The 18,350-nt window shown below is 42.4% G+C and overlaps 1 protein-coding gene across 1 annotated transcript; it reads right to left on the reverse strand.

The window, feature by feature from the left end:
• Positions 1 to 474: 474 nt before the first annotated feature.
• On the reverse strand, positions 475 to 17,928 carry LOC129681316 (vesicle-fusing ATPase-like; the record flags this gene model as incomplete). Its single annotated transcript, XM_055613209.1, has 5 exons — positions 475 to 616; positions 3,631 to 3,880; positions 6,517 to 6,592; positions 7,419 to 7,526; positions 17,762 to 17,928. Coding segments are annotated over 5 exons (743 nt in total), but the record flags the coding sequence as incomplete, so codon positions are not given.
• Between the last annotated feature and the right edge of the window lie 422 nt (positions 17,929 to 18,350).

An 18,350-nucleotide genomic window follows, 5' to 3' on the forward strand; every position in this document is an offset into this window, starting at 1 on the left:
GTGGGTCACAAGTCTTTCAGAAGGGGCTTTCCTCCGGATTTGGTGGCCTGGGTGCCCAGAGCCCACGGGTCCCTGAAAAGCAGTGAATCCGCCACTCTGTGTCCCTCCCACCGGGCTCTCCAGAAACAGGCCCTCTCCATGGGGAGATGTGAACCTACTCCCAAGACGATGCTAAGGGCCGCTGAGTGACTTGGTAGCTGTTACTCCAATGCTCTTAAAAAGAATTTGTTCTTTGGCTCGAACATTTACGGCTCTGAGGTTATTGCCAGGGATGCTGAAAATGAAGTTTCTTTGGAGAAGCACCCTTTGCCAACATAAGAGCTACAATGGGAATTGAGGTGATTCATCACTCATTTATCCTGACCATTCTCCACAAAACTGCGTGCAAGGAGTAAGTGCGGTAAATGTCTGAACAGGACACCGGAGAATGCTCAAGGGCAGCCATTAGACACTGAGATCACTCAGCTCCCAACGCTAGCTTCTGGTGTTCCCGCTGCTATGCTGCACGCTACGCGACATGACGCGAATGGTGGCGCTTATTCCGTATAAGGACTTCAGGGAGTTGCTGATTAAGCATCTGTCACCCGGGGCTGGGAGACACTCTATCTGGTGTTCACTAGGTGTCAAACACAGGTTTAGTTTTCACCGTTTCCAAGAAAGACCTACCCTGCATGGGTCTGAGTGAGCCTGACTGCTACAGACCAGAAAAGAAAAAGGAAACAGACTGATGGACATAGGACAGAAGTCTCAGCAGATGCTCAGCATAGCTGAGCCTTTTCCTATTCCCACAAAGCCATCATCACTCAGTCTCTAGAACCTTATGTGACTTATTTTCTCTTTAAGGATTTCCCTAGGCTTTTATAGTGCACACACACACACAAAGATTTATTTATTATCAGAAGTCTCATTATAGATAGTTGTGAGCCACCATGTAATTGATGGGAATTGAACTCAGGACCTATGGAAGAATAGCCAGTGCTCTTAACCTCTGAGCCATCTCTTCAGCCCCTTCCTTTTTTTGTTTGTTTGATCATTTTGTTTTGTTTTTTGAAACAGTGTCTCTCTATGTATCCTTGGCTGTCCTGGAACTCACTTTGTAGACCAGGCTGGACTTGAACTCACAGAGATCTGCCTGTCTCTGGGATTAAGAGCATGTTTTACCATGCCCAGCTAGGTTTTTGTTTTGGTTCGGCTTTTGGTTTTTGGAAGCAGGGTTTCTTTGTGTAGCCTTGCCTGTCCTGGACTCGCTTTGTAGACCAGCCTGGCCCTGAACTCATAGAGATCTGCCTGCCTCTGCTGCCCTGAGCACTGGGATTACAGGCGTGTGCCACTAGACCGAACTATGACTTCCTTAGTTTTAATTCTATAAAAAATATTTAAAAAGCAGGAAGGTATAGACATGCTTGAAAGTACCTAACAACAAATAAGATATATGCACATGTGCAAAAAATACAATTAGCATTCTTATTTCAAAGTAAGCATAAGTCCAGACTTCACAGGAGAGACAATTTTTTAATCCCAAAATAAAGTTTGGTTTTATTTTAAATAAGGCTTACCAATACCTTTTAAGCCACATAAATTACTTTCTAAATATTTTTCTCATTTAATTGATTTAACTGATCATACACTGTCTAATTATTAAACCCACAAAGTATAGTATTAAATCTATTTAGTGAACAAGGAGTGAGAAAAAAAATCAAATTTATTTCCACCTAACAGAGCAAGGAACATAAACAGCCACGGAAGAACATGTGTTAATTTCATTTATATTTGGTTTGATTGTTTCTCAGCCTTTTCCAAAAAATCAAGTGTATACTTGATCCCTGTGAAACACTTTTTACTTCTACCAAGCCAAATGATGAGTGTGTAACCAAATCTTCTTAGATGGCAATGAAATGCTTTTTTAATGCCCCCAAATTTCAAAGGAAAGAAGAAACCTCAAGAAATGATATCTACATAGAAGATAATTATTTCTCAGATATCAAACCCTGAGCAATGAAGCTTCCTTAAAAAAAAAGATACTAAGGCACTTCCCTTAAAAATGAGGAACACAGCAAGGTTTTGTTGCTGTTTATTTGTTGTTTTGTTTTAAATCAGCTCAAAATTCAAGGTAGCTTTATAGCAGGCTGTCATTTAAATTAAATTGACAATTCTTGCTTCTTGATGGAAGAAAGTCGTGGCAGGGTACTTTTAAAAGAATAAAGTTATTTTATTTTATTTGTCGTAAAAAAGGGTAAGTGTAGTAGAAAAATAAAGCCATAAAGAAGGCCAGGGAAAACAGCCCTCAGACTTCAAATCCATGGCCCCCGGTCAACAAGCAGGAGTGCGCACAAACATCTCCTCCAGCTCATTTCCTCCAAAACAGGGACAGATCGGGTCCAGGCTGACCGTCAGACCTGCTGGATTTCCTACTCAGTGGCAGGACTCCACCGATGGTCAAAGACACTGAATCCTTTCCCTCTCTCGGGCCCCCGCCATGAAACCAGTAAAAAGGTGCCACGAGAACGACATGCAACATTGAGAATCATCCCATCAACTGTTTTTACCTAAAGTATATTTAAATAACATTTCCACGTCTTGATCAAAACACCGTGAGGATTTACTGGGCCTCAAGAAACACCTTAGTAGGCAGTGAATGGCCACATTTCTTCCAACTTTCCAAATTAAAGTTCTGATTTTTTTATGGATTTGGCCTTTGTGTCTTGCAGATAAGAAGCATGTCACTGCCATTTCAAGGTGATGAGGGTCTCTGTCATTTTGTCTTAATCCAATTCTAAACTCGACCTTTACCCGGCCAACAGGTGTGTCCAGTGCTTGTGATGTGCCAGCGTGAGCAACCAGGCAGAAAAGCGACTGCCACAGCTGGCTCATGCAACCCAGTGCTCTGTGCTGCCGGGCTGCTCTCATCCACCATGATGAATATACTTTTATCTCCCGGTAGCAATTTAAGGAGGAAGAATGAGGGTGAGGGGAGCAGTACATTTGTATTCCTCCAGCTTTCTGGATCCCGTTTTTACACTCAGGCTGCAAGGGGCTATTATGAATTCCTTTCTTAGATACTCTGCTGCTCACATTCCAGTCCAACCAATGATACGGATATGAAAACAGTCCTGACAGTGTTTCCACTTGTGGGGGGGGGGGGGGGCAGAATCACTTCACACAGATAAACTAAATAAACCTTCAAGAAAAGAAAGTGACAAATGAGAGAGTGGGTATTTCTTCTCATGCAGCATGGAAACTCCCATATGCCTCCTGCGTCTGTCTTTGGGGATCAGACTTATCTAGTTAAAAACCTCGCCAAGTATCCATTTGCCAGACATGAAGAAGTGCTGATCGGGCCGTAAGCAGCACAACGCAAAGCAGCAGCCAGCCTCCGCACAATGTCCTCAGGCGGATGGATAGTGGCAGTTGACAGGCAACCCTGACCCACAGTGGGTCTTCAGAATGCCGTACCATGTCTCAAGTGCCCACAGAAAAACACTTCGAACAAGAGCAACTGTAAGAACTATTTCTATTATTCCTCCTGTAAGAGTAAATGTTTTAAGGGCTTCTCACAAAACTTAATGGCTCTTTTTGGTTTTTTTGTTTTGTTTTGCTTTTTGTTTTTTAAGAAGTTATAATTGGAAATACTTGTGTGGATTTGAAAAGTCATCTCGGAATGATGAGAAGGGCTTATCGTCAGCTTGTGCTTGCTTAGCAGCACAAGCCTTGGTCAGAAACTCACCCATCTGCTCCACGATCTCCGGAGGGAACACCCGAGAAGCAAATGCTCGTCGGAAAATATCTGAGAACTCCTTATCCAGACCGCCAATTCCCATTTTCTCAAAGTTCCAGTCAGGATTGATGATCGACTGGCGATTTTCCTTGGTTTTAGCTTTGCCTGTGCCAAACAAATAGAGTCAAGTTTGTGCAGAAAGCACCGTGGTTGAGCATAAGAAGGACAGACGCCCCTGGACTTCCCAAGCGAACTGACTCACAGCTGTTCTGTGAAGGTGGACGGCACACTCTTGGTGGATTTTCTAGCGAGAAGGGTAGGACTAATTTACCAAGCTTGTCCCGCTCCGTTCATGGTCAGTAATAAACTTCCAAAACCAACTAAACTGATGCCGTCTAGCCTACCGGTAATCATCGCATGGAACTCAGTTTCATTAACCTTTAATCCAACCAAATTAACTTAATTGTTGAAAGGAAACACTGTATGCATTTCTGATGTAACTCCACTAGCTCCAGAAATGTTGCTGACAGCAGGTACTTGCTCCAGGTATTTATCTACCTAGCGTAGGTGGATGCTGGTGGACAGCCCATAGGCCTGACATGTGTGGAATGAGTTTGAGGTCTTGTCACATGTACACAGAAGTCTGAAAACATTCTAAGGGCTTTAATGACTGCAAAAGGTACACTTATGAATTCTCTCATAAGGGTAAATACTGCTTAAATGTCAGAGCGCCACCTACAGTAAATCAGGAGAACCACACCTATTTCAGACACAAAGAACAAGGTACCTTAGCACACTCTAAACAAAAGGGAGAAATACGGTTTTTACAAAGCCAAGAAAGAAAATATCACACTAAAAAAAAGAAAGACAACTTTAGATTAAAAAAAGAAAAATTCTGGTTAGAGTTTTGTAGACTAAAGATTTCCTTTAGTAGGCGATCAAAAATATTTTGCTTATACTGTACTGCCCTCTTGTGGTCAAATGTTCTGTATGCCGCATTATTACACAAATTCATTTTCCAAATGAAATCACATCTTCACATAAGTTATTGAAAACACCTACATAGTCCAAAAGTTACAGAATTTCCTCGGGATAAGAGATCTTAACAAAAAGCATACATAAGAAAAGTAGAAGGAAATCACCCAAATATCCTGTGTCAGGACATTATGCTACATCCTTCATAAAAATGATATATATATTTGGATATTACCATCATACTGTAGAGATATACTTAAGATGCTTGAACCATGTTAAGCGAGAAAAGCAAATTAAGGGTTACTTGTGTGGCTTGGTGAGTTAAGGCTCTTGAGGCCTGACAACCTAAGCTGGATTCCCAGGACTCACACAATAGATGGAGAAAACTGACTCACAAGTTATCCTCCGACCTCTACACATGTGCCATGCCGCACATGCCTAAATATGTGCGTGCGTGCGCACACACACACACACACACACACACCCCATAAGGTAGATTATAAAATAATGCGCAAATACAATCAAATTTAGAATGGGTTGCTTTTTAGCACACTTGTCCATATGCCTTGAATGCTAGCTCCCCTGAGTACTCGGAGCCAGAGGTTTACATGTTCAAGGCAGGTCTGGCTGGTGGGAAGACTCAGCAGTTAAGCATAACCTGCTCCTGCAGAGGACCTGCGGGTGGTTCCCAGTGGTCATGCTGACAGGCTCATAACCACCTGCAGCTCCAGGTCCGGGGGGTCCGAAGCCATCCTCTGGCCTCCAGGGGCTACTGTCCTCAGTGCACATATTCACCATACACAGACACACGCTTAGTGGGAAAAAAAAATCTTTTGCTTAAAAGGTGAAAGAGAAATAAATAATAGAGACTGGTAAATTACTTACTGAAAAAGAAAAAAAAAAAAACCCACACATTTAAACAAAGTTAAGTAAGTAACTTTGGACGCGACTGTGTAGCTAATGAAAAACTTCTCTGTTTCACTGGGACAGACATGAATATAATTGTATCAACAACAAATTTGAGTTAGTACATCAATATTTACATAAATTGCTATTCTTAGAGATTAAACTGCATCATCTTAACATATCAAAGCAAGGCTAGTAATCCAGAACAAATCTGTTGGGAAGAGTTTAAGCACACAGTCATCTCTCAATCACCAAAGAACGGTGATGACAGTTCATTTAACACAGCAATCAGCTGAGGGGCTGTCCGGCGCTGAAGATCCTAACAGATAATGAAATTCTGAGGGGCTGTCGGGCATGGGAGAAGATGCACACCGAAAAACTATGGGTAGGGTGGGGTGATCCCCAACTGAGACCCTAGAACAGAGAAAGGGCAGAATGCAAAACCTGGGAAAATCCAAGTAAAGACAGTGGTTTGGGAAGCAGCAATAAAAAATAAATAAATAAACCCACGTGAACTTGGTTGGGTAACTGTACTATGTAACACTCATACCGGGGAAACCAGCAAAGGCTGCAGAAATTCTCTGAGATACTTTCACAAATCTTTGTGAGCCTAAAATAACCTTAGAATTTCAAACTAAAAAATGTCATTGTTTCCTTTAATCATTTTTAGTATGGGTATGAGAAAAGAAAATTAAAATGTGCCCATGTGTTTCACACTGACTCTGTTGGACTGGGCACTCCAGACAAAGGCTAGAGGCCTTGTATCAGCACATCTGACAGTACAAAATATCCCGATTCTGTGGCAAGCCTTCAGGGGGGTGGTCCCCTCTTCCACACCTGAAAATCATGTTACATAAGTCATATGCACTATCAGACACACTTCTACTTCTTTTGAAATTTTCTAAAACTGTAAATCTTACCAATAAGATTGAGCGATGAGTTTTCTGCTTTTTCAAATGCAACTTGACTGTTTCCAACAACCAGCCCTACTTCAATCTGCACAGAAAGATGACAATTAGAAGGCAGTAGACGTCTCAGGGCGAGACTAGACTCGGGGGGCAAGGAAGTTTTTTTGTGCAAAGCAAACCTTGCAACCAGTCATCTGAGTTATATCTGCTTCTCCCATGGCTATCTTCTACAATTCCCATGCGGCAATGTTTATAGTTTTTATAGATATCTGTATTCCACTAAGAATAGAAGTACAAATTATGAGTAGATCTGCAGCTAGGTTTGCTTTTTTTCTTTCTGAGTGTTTTGTGTTTTCTTGTTGTTGTTGTTTTTCTTTAAAATATATATATATATATATATTATGGATTGAGAGCCTTGTCTTCACACACACCAAAATGAGGGCACCAGATCTCATTATAGATGGTTGGAGCTATAGATGGTCCCAGCATGTAGTTGCTGGGAATTGAACTCAGGACCTCTAGGAACAGCAGGCAGTGGCTCTTAATCCTTGAGCTATCTCTCCAGCCTTTTTTTTTTTTTTTTTTTTTTTTTTTTTTTTCTCAAAACAAGGTTTCTCTGTGTAGCCTTGGCTGTCCTGGACTCCCTTTATAGATGAGGCTGGCCTTGAACTCACAGCGCTCTGCTGGCCTCTGCCCAAGTGCTGAGATTCGAGGTGTGCACCATCATGCCCAGCTTAGCATGCTTTCATCCCTGTTTCAGTAGCAGTGCTGCCTACAGCAACAGTGTGGCCTTAGCAGTCTAGAGGGAGAGCACACCATATGAGAAGCTTCTGTACCAGAATAGCTGGGGACCTACCGGCCTGCACAGGTCACATCAGAAAGGTTACCTAACAAAGACTAGGAGAAGGGCTTACCTTCTGCCTTTTACCTGACGCAGGCTCTCCCTTCAGGATGCTAGGGTCCATGGCTTCAATATCCTTCACCAGTAAACCAAAGAGCTTATCATTGAAGCTAAAGACAAGCTGTGGAGAGAAATAATGGGAGGAAAGTTACCTCGTGACACGATGGCTTCTTCCCATGTCACCAGTGTTTTCCAAAGGTGAAAAACCAGTTTCCTTTTGCGCATCCTTCTTGGGTCTACTCCACAATTACGCCACTCACAGACCCGGTGACAGAGAAAAGGAGACTCAAGCATGAGTACACTGGGAGGTGACATAACCAACGCTCACAAATTCTTTGGGAAACGACTAGTAAGAAAGCTGAGCTCCAGCTAGGTGGTGGTGGTGGTGGCTCATGCCTTTAATCCCAATACCCGGGAGGCAGAGGCAGGAGGAGTTCTAAGTTCAAGGCTAGCCTAGTCTACCTAGGACAGCCCAGGCTACACAAAGAAACCTTATCTCAACAAACAAACAAATATTGTTCTTGTTGTATACAGTTTATTAAATGTTAGAGAAAGGGCCATTTTTTTTTTAAAACTAAAAAGAGGCAATGTAGTGAGAGTTTTGGTTTCCTTAAAAACCCAGTGATGTCAGGTAAATGTTTTTGTTTTAATCCCAGGTGTTGGGTAAGGAGCTGCTTCACAGCAGGTGATGATGATTTGCCTCATGCTCTAGCAGAATTTTGCCAGCTGCAGATAGTTTAATTTGGGGATCTCGGGAGAGGGTATAAATGGGAGAGTCCCGAGAGGGCCTTGGCAGCTGCTGCTCCCCCTGCTGCTGTTCCCGATGCTGCTGTTCCCGATGCTGCTGACCCCTATGCTGCTGACCCCTGCTGTGGCATTTGCTATTGCTGGATTGCTGGTTTGCTGCATAGTCTGATGAAGAAGATTGGACTTGCCCCCAGGAACATGATGACCCCGATCAAAAGGAAGTAGTTTAAAGAGGTATACGTTCCCTTCTCCCTCTAAACTTCTTTTTCGCCTACCTAGTGTTAGGGGGTTGGAAGGATTTGGGGTGGAGAAGGGTGGTAGATATAAGAACCCAAATAAAATAGCTTTAAAGAAGCTATTTTGCCTATAATGGCATCTAATGTTTCTGGATAATGGGAACCTTGGTTTCTGATGCTTAGAGGAGATGGCAGGGTATGAAGGAATGGATACTCTGTTTCAGGATGTCAGCAAAAGTTTGTTGTGGCTACAGATACTGATTCTCTCCTGCTTTGCTCCTGGGGCAGTTTCTATTTCATCTTCTTCCTATATTGCATTTCAAAAAAGGCTGGGAGAGTGGCTGAGCAATTGGAAAAATTGTGAGTTCATATGGAGGGGCCTGAGAAAGAAAAAAAAAAATGATGAAATAGGAAAGCCAGAGTTGGCTGTGCAATGAGAGAGGTGACAGGTGGAGCCAGGAGGAAGAGGCCGTGCAGGGTGACAGGGTTAAAGAAAAGCAGCCCATTTGGAGAGAAAGGGCCAATCACTCAGGCACAGCCAGGAGTGGCCTGGGATTATGAAGTAAGTCACCATCAGTTTTCCCATAGTTGTGCAGCACATGCCTGCTAATGGTTCTGACCATGGTTCAGATGAGATGACGTGGGTAAAAAGACTATTTCCTATGGCATGCATTCCCCCTTTGTTAAACAAATATTAAGTAACTGGGCTACCCAAAATAGAACTATTCCCCAAGATTGGAAGGGTCTGGTAACAACAGCTGTACTAGAGGCTAGTCAGCAGTTACAACGGTTAACATGGGAGAGGGAGGAGGCTGTGAATATAGAACGATGAAATAGAGCAAAGGGAATAAACACTGCTAAAGATCAGTGCCAGACAGGTATTGATGATACCCTGGCATTTGAAAATTCTAATACCAATTGTAAGAGAGTAATCAGATCATTAAAGGGACAAGCAGCACCAAAGGCTGAATAGATGAGAGACACAACTAATCTTGGCTCTCATGAGCATCGTGCCAATATCATAGGACAAGCAATAACTAAAGGTCTCAGATACCAAAATACTTGGTGCTTTAATTGTGGGTGAATGTGGCCATTTACAAAGAAATTGGCAGGCGCATTAACTGAGGAATATGGAACATTTCTCTGGAGAAGTAAACAAGCCATTTGTGCCAGCAATGGAATGGCTAGGCTTCCTGTGGGCTTGCAGATAATGTGGTAGAGGGCATCACTGGACTAATGAGTACAGTTCCAGGAGGCACATACACGGGAATCACTTGCCATGTCCATTAGGAAACAAATGGACCTGCCAGCTCAAGGTCCTGCAGCAAAAAATACCAGCTGTTTCCTTCTGGCCAGCCAGAAGGTAACAAGCAGTCAGGGAAACAGCAATTAAGTATTGCTGATCTCACAAAATAACCACTGGTGTTTATGGTACTTTGCCTTCAGAGACAGGGATGATCTTGGGAAGAAGTGGATTAACTTCCCAAATATTCATTGTGCATCCAGGTTTTATAAATGGGGATTGCCAAGAAGTAGTAAAATTTTGAGAGAGAGAGAGAGAGAGAGATTAACAAATTAACACAGGGAATAGAATTGCTCAGTTGTTACTGTTTCCCTACATTAAGGGCAAAGCTGTTCCAGTAGAAAGAACAGGAAGATTTGGAAGTACTGGGAAACATGTGTTCTGGCAAACAGTGGTTAATGATCATAGACCAAAATTAAAATTCTTGGTGGATACAGGAGCTGATGTGATTATCATTTCCCAAAAATCTTGGAAGTCAGAACGGCCACTTCAGAAGGTTTATACACAGTTTATAGGAATTGGAAAGTTATCTCAAATAAGATGAAGTGTATGATGGGTTATATATGTGGGACCAGAAGGGCAAACAGGAAAGTTGAGACCTTATGTGGTTGATAGACCCATAAATTTATGGGGGAGGGATCTTTTACAACAATGGGGTACTCAAATTAACATTCTTGCAATCCTGGGCCAACTCATGATGAAATTAGAAGAGAAATGATAGAAGCCCCTGGGGAAGGTGGTGATATATGTCACAAAAGCCAATCACAAGCTGTGCCCACTGTCTGCACACAGGCCATCACAGGTTTGTCAGTCAACCACTTTAGGAGTAGGGCTGTTGGTACTGCAGAGCAGTGCCCCCCCATTACAAATTTGAAAAGTTGCTTGCACAGGGAATGTTAAATAGTCCAGCTTCGTGTCATATTTTGTGCAACAACCACTAGAAATAATTCGTAGGGCTGGAGAGATGGCTCAGAGGTTAAGACTGACTGCTCTTGCAGAAGACCCTGGTTCAATTCCCAACACCCACATGGCAGCTCACAACTGTCTGTAACTCCTGTTCCAGGGGATCCAATACCTTCGCACAGTCAAAACACCAATGTAGTAACTATTTGGGAGAAATTCATGACAAATACGGTAAAAGCAAACATGTGCAGTTTATGAAAAGGACTAACTGGTTTCTCCAATGTATTTAAAGAAAATGACAATTCCCGAAGCACCTTCATTCTATACTGATACAAATAAGTTGGGAATGGCAGGCTATAAGTCAAACAAAATAAGTAAAATGATCCAAAACCCATATATTTCAGTGCAAAAATCAGAGTTGTATGCAGTCCTTATGGTATTATTAGAGTTTCCTGAATCTTAATTACTGACTCTCAATATGCAGAAAGAGTTGTTTTGCATATAGAAACTGCTGAATTTGTGCCTGATAATTCAGAATTAACTTTGTTATTTATGCAACTGCAACAGGTAATCAGAAGTAGAAACTATCCATCATATATTATTCATTTGGTCTCATACAGGTTTGCCAGGTCCACTGGCACAAAGTAATAAAGAAACTAATTATTAATTGGAAATGTGGTGTCGGGTGTGGCGGTGCATGTCTTTAATCCCAACACTTAGAGAGGCAGAGGCAGGTGGATCTCGGTGAGTTTGAGACCAGCCTGGTCTACAAAGCAAATCCAGGACAGCCAAGGCTACACAGAGAAACCCTATCTTGAAAAATAAAATGAAATCTGGCAGGTAGATGTGTTTCTTTTTCCAGAATTTGGAAAAGTAGTTTGCACACCGTACCATTGATACATATTCAAGGATCAAGGGGCAACTGCTTTGAATCTGAAAAAGCCGATTCATTAGTTACGCATTTATTGAAAATAATGGCAATTATGGGGATACCTACACAAATTAAGACTGATAATGTCCCACATATGTACTCAGTAAAATGAAGAAATTCTTTGCATATTATAATATAGAGAACATTACAGGTATATCACACAATCCTACAGGACAACCAGTTGTAGAAAGAAATAATTGCACCTTAAAAGAAATACATATAAAACAAAAACGAAGAGTAAAGACTTCCAGGAAGAGACTAAATAGTGTTTTGTTAACTTTAAGTTTTCTTAATATTAATGAAAAAGGAAGAGCAGCAGCTGAAACACACTGGATTATAGTAAAAACTGTGAAATTAGATCAAGCTATGTATACAAGGATGTGTTGGCATCAGAATGCAAGCCTGCAATACTTTTGCATTGGGAATGCGGTTTTGCTTATGTTTCTACAGGGAATGAAAAAAATACAAGGTAATCCCAGCATTCAGGGAGACAGATCTCCATGAACTCGAGGACAACCTGATCTACCGTGAATCCAGGATAGCCAAGACTACACAGAGAAACCTTGTCTTGAAAAACAAACAAAACAAAAAACGAAAAACAAAACAAAACAAAAACAACAACAACAAAAAAGAAAAAATACAGTTACCATCAAAACTTAACAAAGATTAGATTTCACCAGGGTAGACCTCCTGCTAGCCGAGACAAGAAAATCTCTGTATAACCAATGAATCTTTTAGCTACCTAGTCCTCATGTTACTATAACATGCCATCCTTTTATATAGCATGCACAGAGATTTAGATCACAGCTTGGTGACACAGTCCAAACAGACTTATAAAGTTGATAGATGAAAGATAGAGTCTCTCAGCTGCTCAAACACAGAGCAGAAAACCATCTTTAGCTGATCTGTGCACACCACACATTCCATAGATATGTTAATGTGGAAATGCACCTATAATATTGCCTTTAAAAATCTGTGTTTTCAGAGCAAAAAGACCAGATACCAACGGAGACAAAGCAAGTATCCCAAATGATCCAGGCTCACAGACTGCCTCAGTTACCTTTTCCTCAAAAATCTGCCTCCAGATCAACTTCAAAATGGCCAGCTCTGATGGTCCTGCCTCACATACTATTTCTCCCAGGACTTCAGTTAAGGCCTGCCCTTGCCTATCCCACAGAGACTGGACAGCACAAGATACAACTAGCTCTTTCAGGACTTAGCCAATATCCCATTTTTCTTGGGGTCCACAGAAGAAAACTTTGCCCCCCAGACAGCAGGAAGCAATTTTAAGAACATGATGCCCCTATTCCCAGGAAGTGGGGTAGGTAGTTTTTGGTCATTCCGTGGGTAAGGGATGTTTCTTGTCATTTTGAGGGGTTGGTTACAAGTTGTTGGCCATGGTCAGGGAGGAAACAAAGTAAAGGAGGTTAGAATCAGGAATCTCTTTCTCCCCTCTATCCTTCTTTTTATCTCGTGTTGGCGGGAAGGGAGAAAGGGAACTAAAGGGGGAATGGGATGTAGGGATGATAGGATGCAAAGTGGATTATTGTATCTCCTAAGAAAGCAATAAGTCTCAAATATTTTACATTGGTAATGGATTATTGTATATTGACAGAAATTAAGGTTATTTTACTCAACTCTTTGCTTAACGTATTATACATATGCACCGCATTTTAAAATGTAGTAAAGTTCTAGTCTTGAAAAAGCTACTGTTGCAAACTGTTTAGGATAATTAGAAATGCAAGCTGGTAGTTAGTCGTCTATAAATAATCTTTTGTATAGGTTTTCAAAGTTAAACATAGTAAACAGTTAGAAACAAGCAATGTTTGCCTATTCAAATATACTATAGACAGAATGTCTTCACACACTTCAGAGATCTACAGAACATGGCATTTAAGGTGTTTTAATAATAAAAGGCTTTTCTGACACAGAAACACACCTGCTCCTGGCAGCACCCCCTACCTACTTCAAAGAAGATGATGGGCACTAAGAGTTTGCTTCAGATGTGGCAAAGCTGTTCACAGGGCAATAAACAAGCAAATAGACAAACCCAACCTGCCCTTTACTGACTGCTGACAGCTGTCCAAGCTGTGGACACTGGGAAACTGACTGTCCAACTCTGCAGAGACAAGGTAGGCCAGTCCTTCAAAATCCCTGCTTCACGAATGAGTCTGTCAGATATTCTGGGTCTGAAGGCAGAAGACTGGATGACTGTTCGGGCAGCCAGCAGTCTCTGTCCTTTCTATAGTTTTTGAAGCTGTCTGCTCTGCACTGCCCATTTACTCAGGTAATATTTTTCCTTCTCAGGTCTCTGTTTGGGGTTAAAGACTAAATAGTTATAGTCTTCGGTTTTTCTTATTAATATTCAAGACGTAAAAGCTTACGTTATTTAGGATCTAAGGAAATGCTTTCGGGTCAAAAAAGATGTTTTTAGGTTGATAATTCAAGTTATGATAAGAAAGAGATTTAGGAGGCTGGAGAGATGGCTCAGTGGGTAAGAGCATTGTCTGCTCTTCCAGAGGTGCTGAGTTCAATTCCCAGCACCCACATAGTTGGTGGCTTATAAGCACTTGTCATGAAATCTGGTCTCCTCTTCTGGCATGCAGGCGCACATGCAGACAGACTATTTATGTATGTGTGTGTGTGTGTGTATGTAGAGAGAGAGAGAGATTTAAAGTAATTTAGATACAGAATTTTGGACTTAACAAGATAGAATTGACTGGAGTACTTTCTCCAAGGTTGTCAAATACATAGGGACTGGACATTGTAAATATAATTCTTACTTGATAGTTCTCATTGTACATAGTTTATTAATGTTAAGGAAAATGCCACTTTTTGGACCAAAGGAAGGAAATGTAGTGAGAGTTTTGCTTTCTTTAAAAACCCAGTTATGTTATGTGACTGTTTTTGTTTTAATACCAGGTGTGGGGTAAGAGGCTGCTTCACAGCAGGTGATGATGATTTGCCTCCTGCACTAGCAGGGGCGTGATCTTTGCCAGGTACAGTTTAATTCTGGGGACTCTGGAGTGGGTATAAATGGGAGAGCCCCAGAGGGCATGTGGCGGCCACTGCTCCCCCGCTGCTGGTCCTTGCTGTTGTTGGTCTCTGCTGCTGCGTTTGCTATTGCTGGATTACTGAATTGTTGTTTTGCTAGTGCTGGATTTCTGTATATTTTGACAAAGAAGATTCAAGTTGCTCCTAGGAACCTGAAGACCCTGATCAACAGAAAGTAATTTTAAAAGGTCTATGTCCCATTTCCCCTTTAACCTTCTTTCTCACCTACCTAGTGTTGGGGGGTTGGAAGGGATGGGGATGGAGAAGGGTGGTAGATATAAGAACCCAAATAAAATAACTAAAAGAAGTATGCCTACATAATACAGCAAAAACAAAAACAAACAAAAAAAATGAACAACAAAAACAAGCCCCAACACAACAATTGACAGTAGTCAACAAATCCAGTTAGTTGGCCCCTAGGCCTACCTAAGAAAAACGGCAGCAGCCTAGAGCCCAGCAGTGGTTCCTTCCATCTTACAGCACACGGCTTGGCGTTGCTTTCTGCAGTTCCAACTAGAAAGTTCTGCAGCAGCAGGAACATTGTCTACTCTGTCCCTGCTGATCTGCTATGCCAAAAATAGTCACTGGGACATACTTTGTGCTATTAAATATTTATTTTACTCCTATCTATTTCCCTGGATATGTATCCATGGGCACAGGATTTACCTTCTCTGGATTGAAAATTTCTCATCTGGAAGGAAGTCAGATAGGAAAATCTCTGAGGTTCATTCTAATTCTAATCCTTTCTTCCTGCCACCCTTCTTTTTTGTTTTGTTTGGCTTTTTTTCTTTTTTGAGACAGGGTCTCACTACATATCCCTGGCTGTCATGGAACTCACTATGTAGACCAGGATGGCCATCTACTGCCTCCCTCTTGCTGGGATTAAAGGTGTGTGCCACCACACCCAGCTAATTCTAATGCTTTCTTTAAAAATACATTGTATTTTGTTCTTGTACATCAGAAACTCAGGTCCTGCCTGTAAAATTTAATATCATAATATATGGATACTTTAGACTGCTACCTGTCCAGATTTATCAGGAAAAAAATGAAATAAAAGTAACACTCCATTCACTCCAACAGCCCTTGCCTTCCCCTTATGCCCTTCCTTCCTCTCAGTTATCTCCCTAAGACAGAGATCTCAGGGCAGGAGAGGTGCATCGTTAGCCATGACAGTGCTGGCGGGCAGCAATTCCATACACTTTGCTCCTGGGATCCTGCTAATTACTTTTAAACTTTTAAGGAGCCAAAGAGCTTTTGTTTCCATGGAATATATCTACTGAAATTTACCATACTAGAGATTAGAGGCGGAAAAAATTAAATGTATCCACATACACACACACACACAAAAAAAAAAATACCTCTTTCTAAAACAAAAACCGCAAAGGTGGAAGTGTCTCATTTCTGCAAATCTCTTCACTGTCTGGCTTACTGGAGCCAGCCAGATGCTCACACCCGCTTTGCCAGTCATGGTGCCAGGCTGACACATACCATGTGATCACTGCAGAGCTGCACCATGCTCCCGCAGCAGGGTGGCAGCAAGATGGCGAACAATCACAGGACATTATAAAAGCAGTTTTGACTTTTCAGACCCTCTGAAAAGGACTGACTGGCCTGCACGGGTCTCCCGACAACATTTTGAGAATTATTGCTGTGGAGCTGGGATATGAGAAAGGAGCGCAGAATAATTAAGAAAGACATGAAGGCAGTTGTAGTGGTTCCTATTTGTTAGCTCAGCGCATGGGAGGTTGAAGCTGTTGGATTATGGGTTGAAGGTTCTTCCTTAAGGAAGAACCCCTTTTTTTTTTTTTTTTTTTAAAAACAAAATCAGAAATAAGGCAAGTGTAACAGTAAGGGTAAAAGGGCTACAACTTTTCACGCTTTTGAGGCAGGGTGTCACGTATCCCTGGCTGGTCTCAGACTTGCTATGGAACGGAGAATGACCTTGAACTCCTGATCCTCCTGCCTCTACTGCCCCAGTGCTGCGATTACAGACATATACCATCATGTCTGGTTTTAGGTGCTAGGGCTGGTAATTGAACCCAGGGCTTTGTGCGTACTGGGAAGCACCTGAACAGCTGAGTAGACTTGAAGCTTAATAGAATGTTTTCCCTAGGAAATCAGTCAACTGACATTAACTGACGTGCGACAAGAGGCGACGATGGCAAACGTGTGTGGTGAGAGACCAAGCTTCAGAAGCTCTACAGCAGACTCTGTAATGAACCCTATATTGCAATAGTCTTCTTAAGCTCTATAATGAACTTGATATTATACATGCCTAATTTTCTTTAAAGACTCTGGGAGTCTACCTCCCCCACCGAGAGTAAGACCTACTATGTGTGTGAATGCCCACGCGTGTGCAGGGGTGCATCACGTGTGTTTGGAGGTCAGAGAGCAGCCTCAAGCATTGTTCCTCCATTGCTCTCCATATTATTTTAACCCTATTTTCGAGCCAGGGATTCTCCCTGAACCTGGAGCTCGCGTATTTGGGCTCAGCCAGCTGGCCAGTGGCCTCCAGGAAGCCTCTGTGTCTGCCTTCCTGGAGGAGGGTTACTCAACCCACCACTCCTAGCTTTGTGCCCAGGTGCTAGGGGTCAAACTCAGGTGTTGGTACTTGCTTAGCAGGGGCTTTGCTGACCTCAGGGCTATCTTCCCAGCCCCACGCACTGTTTCTCTACAAAAGCATACCAGCGACAGAAGAAGACAGCCCAGAAGCAAATCTCATGTCCCACAATGAGAAAAGAAGAAGAAAAAAAGAACATTTCAGACTCTGTCTCTACCATGTTCCCAAATTTGTAGGAAGAAAAGCTGCTGTGTCTATAACATCTTAACGCAATTTCAAAGATTTTTATTTATGTATATGTGCATGTGTGCCCTGTGCAGGTACCCCTGAAGGCCAGAAGACAGCACCGGAGCTGGAGCTCCAGAGTTCCAGGCAGTTGAGAGTTGCCTGAAGTGGGTGCTGGGAACTGAACTTGGAACCTGCAGAAGAGCAGCCACTGCTCTCAGCTGCTGAGCCATCTCTCTGGCCTCCTAAGGCTGTGTGAAGGGTTTTCTGAGCAGACTTCTCTAGGCTCAGTACATTTGCTCCTCAGTTTGCATCTCTTAGTTCTTCCAAAGCAGAATTCTGGATATGGGCGTTTGGATGCCCACAAGGTGAAGGGAGTAAAAGCAGCTATGTCTACCTGCTGTCCCACTGAGAAGGCCTGGTTGTTGAACTGCTGGATGAATTCTGCTGCCATCTTGTCGGTGTCATAAGGGTTGGAGTCGATGTTCTTTTTTTGCAGAAAGTCAATCTCGATGGTCATTGTGCCGATGCACTGCTTGGCTTTGTCAAACGAATACAGGGAGACTAGGAGGAATCATAGGGACACCAAAAACTTAGGTTTCTAGTTGCAAAGAGTTCAACACAAAGGACTACAGAAGTACTTGTGCAAGAGGGAGCTTCATGTGGGATTCCCTGCTCTTGATCGGGGCTAATGCTTATGCTCTTCCCTGGAGGTCAGTTCTAGAGCGCGCCCATGGCCCCGAACACCACAGAGGAAGTGCTTCTAGACCGGTGCCACTGAGTGGACTCAGCCGTGCCCTCTACAGTACACCTGCCTGTGTCTTGCTAATGGCCTGATCTGAGTCCCCAGGCCCTGGAGCTGCTGCACGCCACGGGCTAGCCACACTCGTTTTCTAATCTGATTGTGCTAGCCATGCTTGGAAGAGTTTCTGCAATGCAACTAAACAGTTAAAATATGAAATTTTTATATTCTACAATTGTGGAAA

Source organism: Psammomys obesus, unplaced genomic scaffold (assembly GCF_907164565.1).
Source record: "Psammomys obesus unplaced genomic scaffold, mPsaObe1.curated_primary_1811, whole genome shotgun sequence".
In the NCBI taxonomy this organism is placed as follows: Eukaryota; Metazoa; Chordata; class Mammalia; order Rodentia; family Muridae; genus Psammomys; species Psammomys obesus.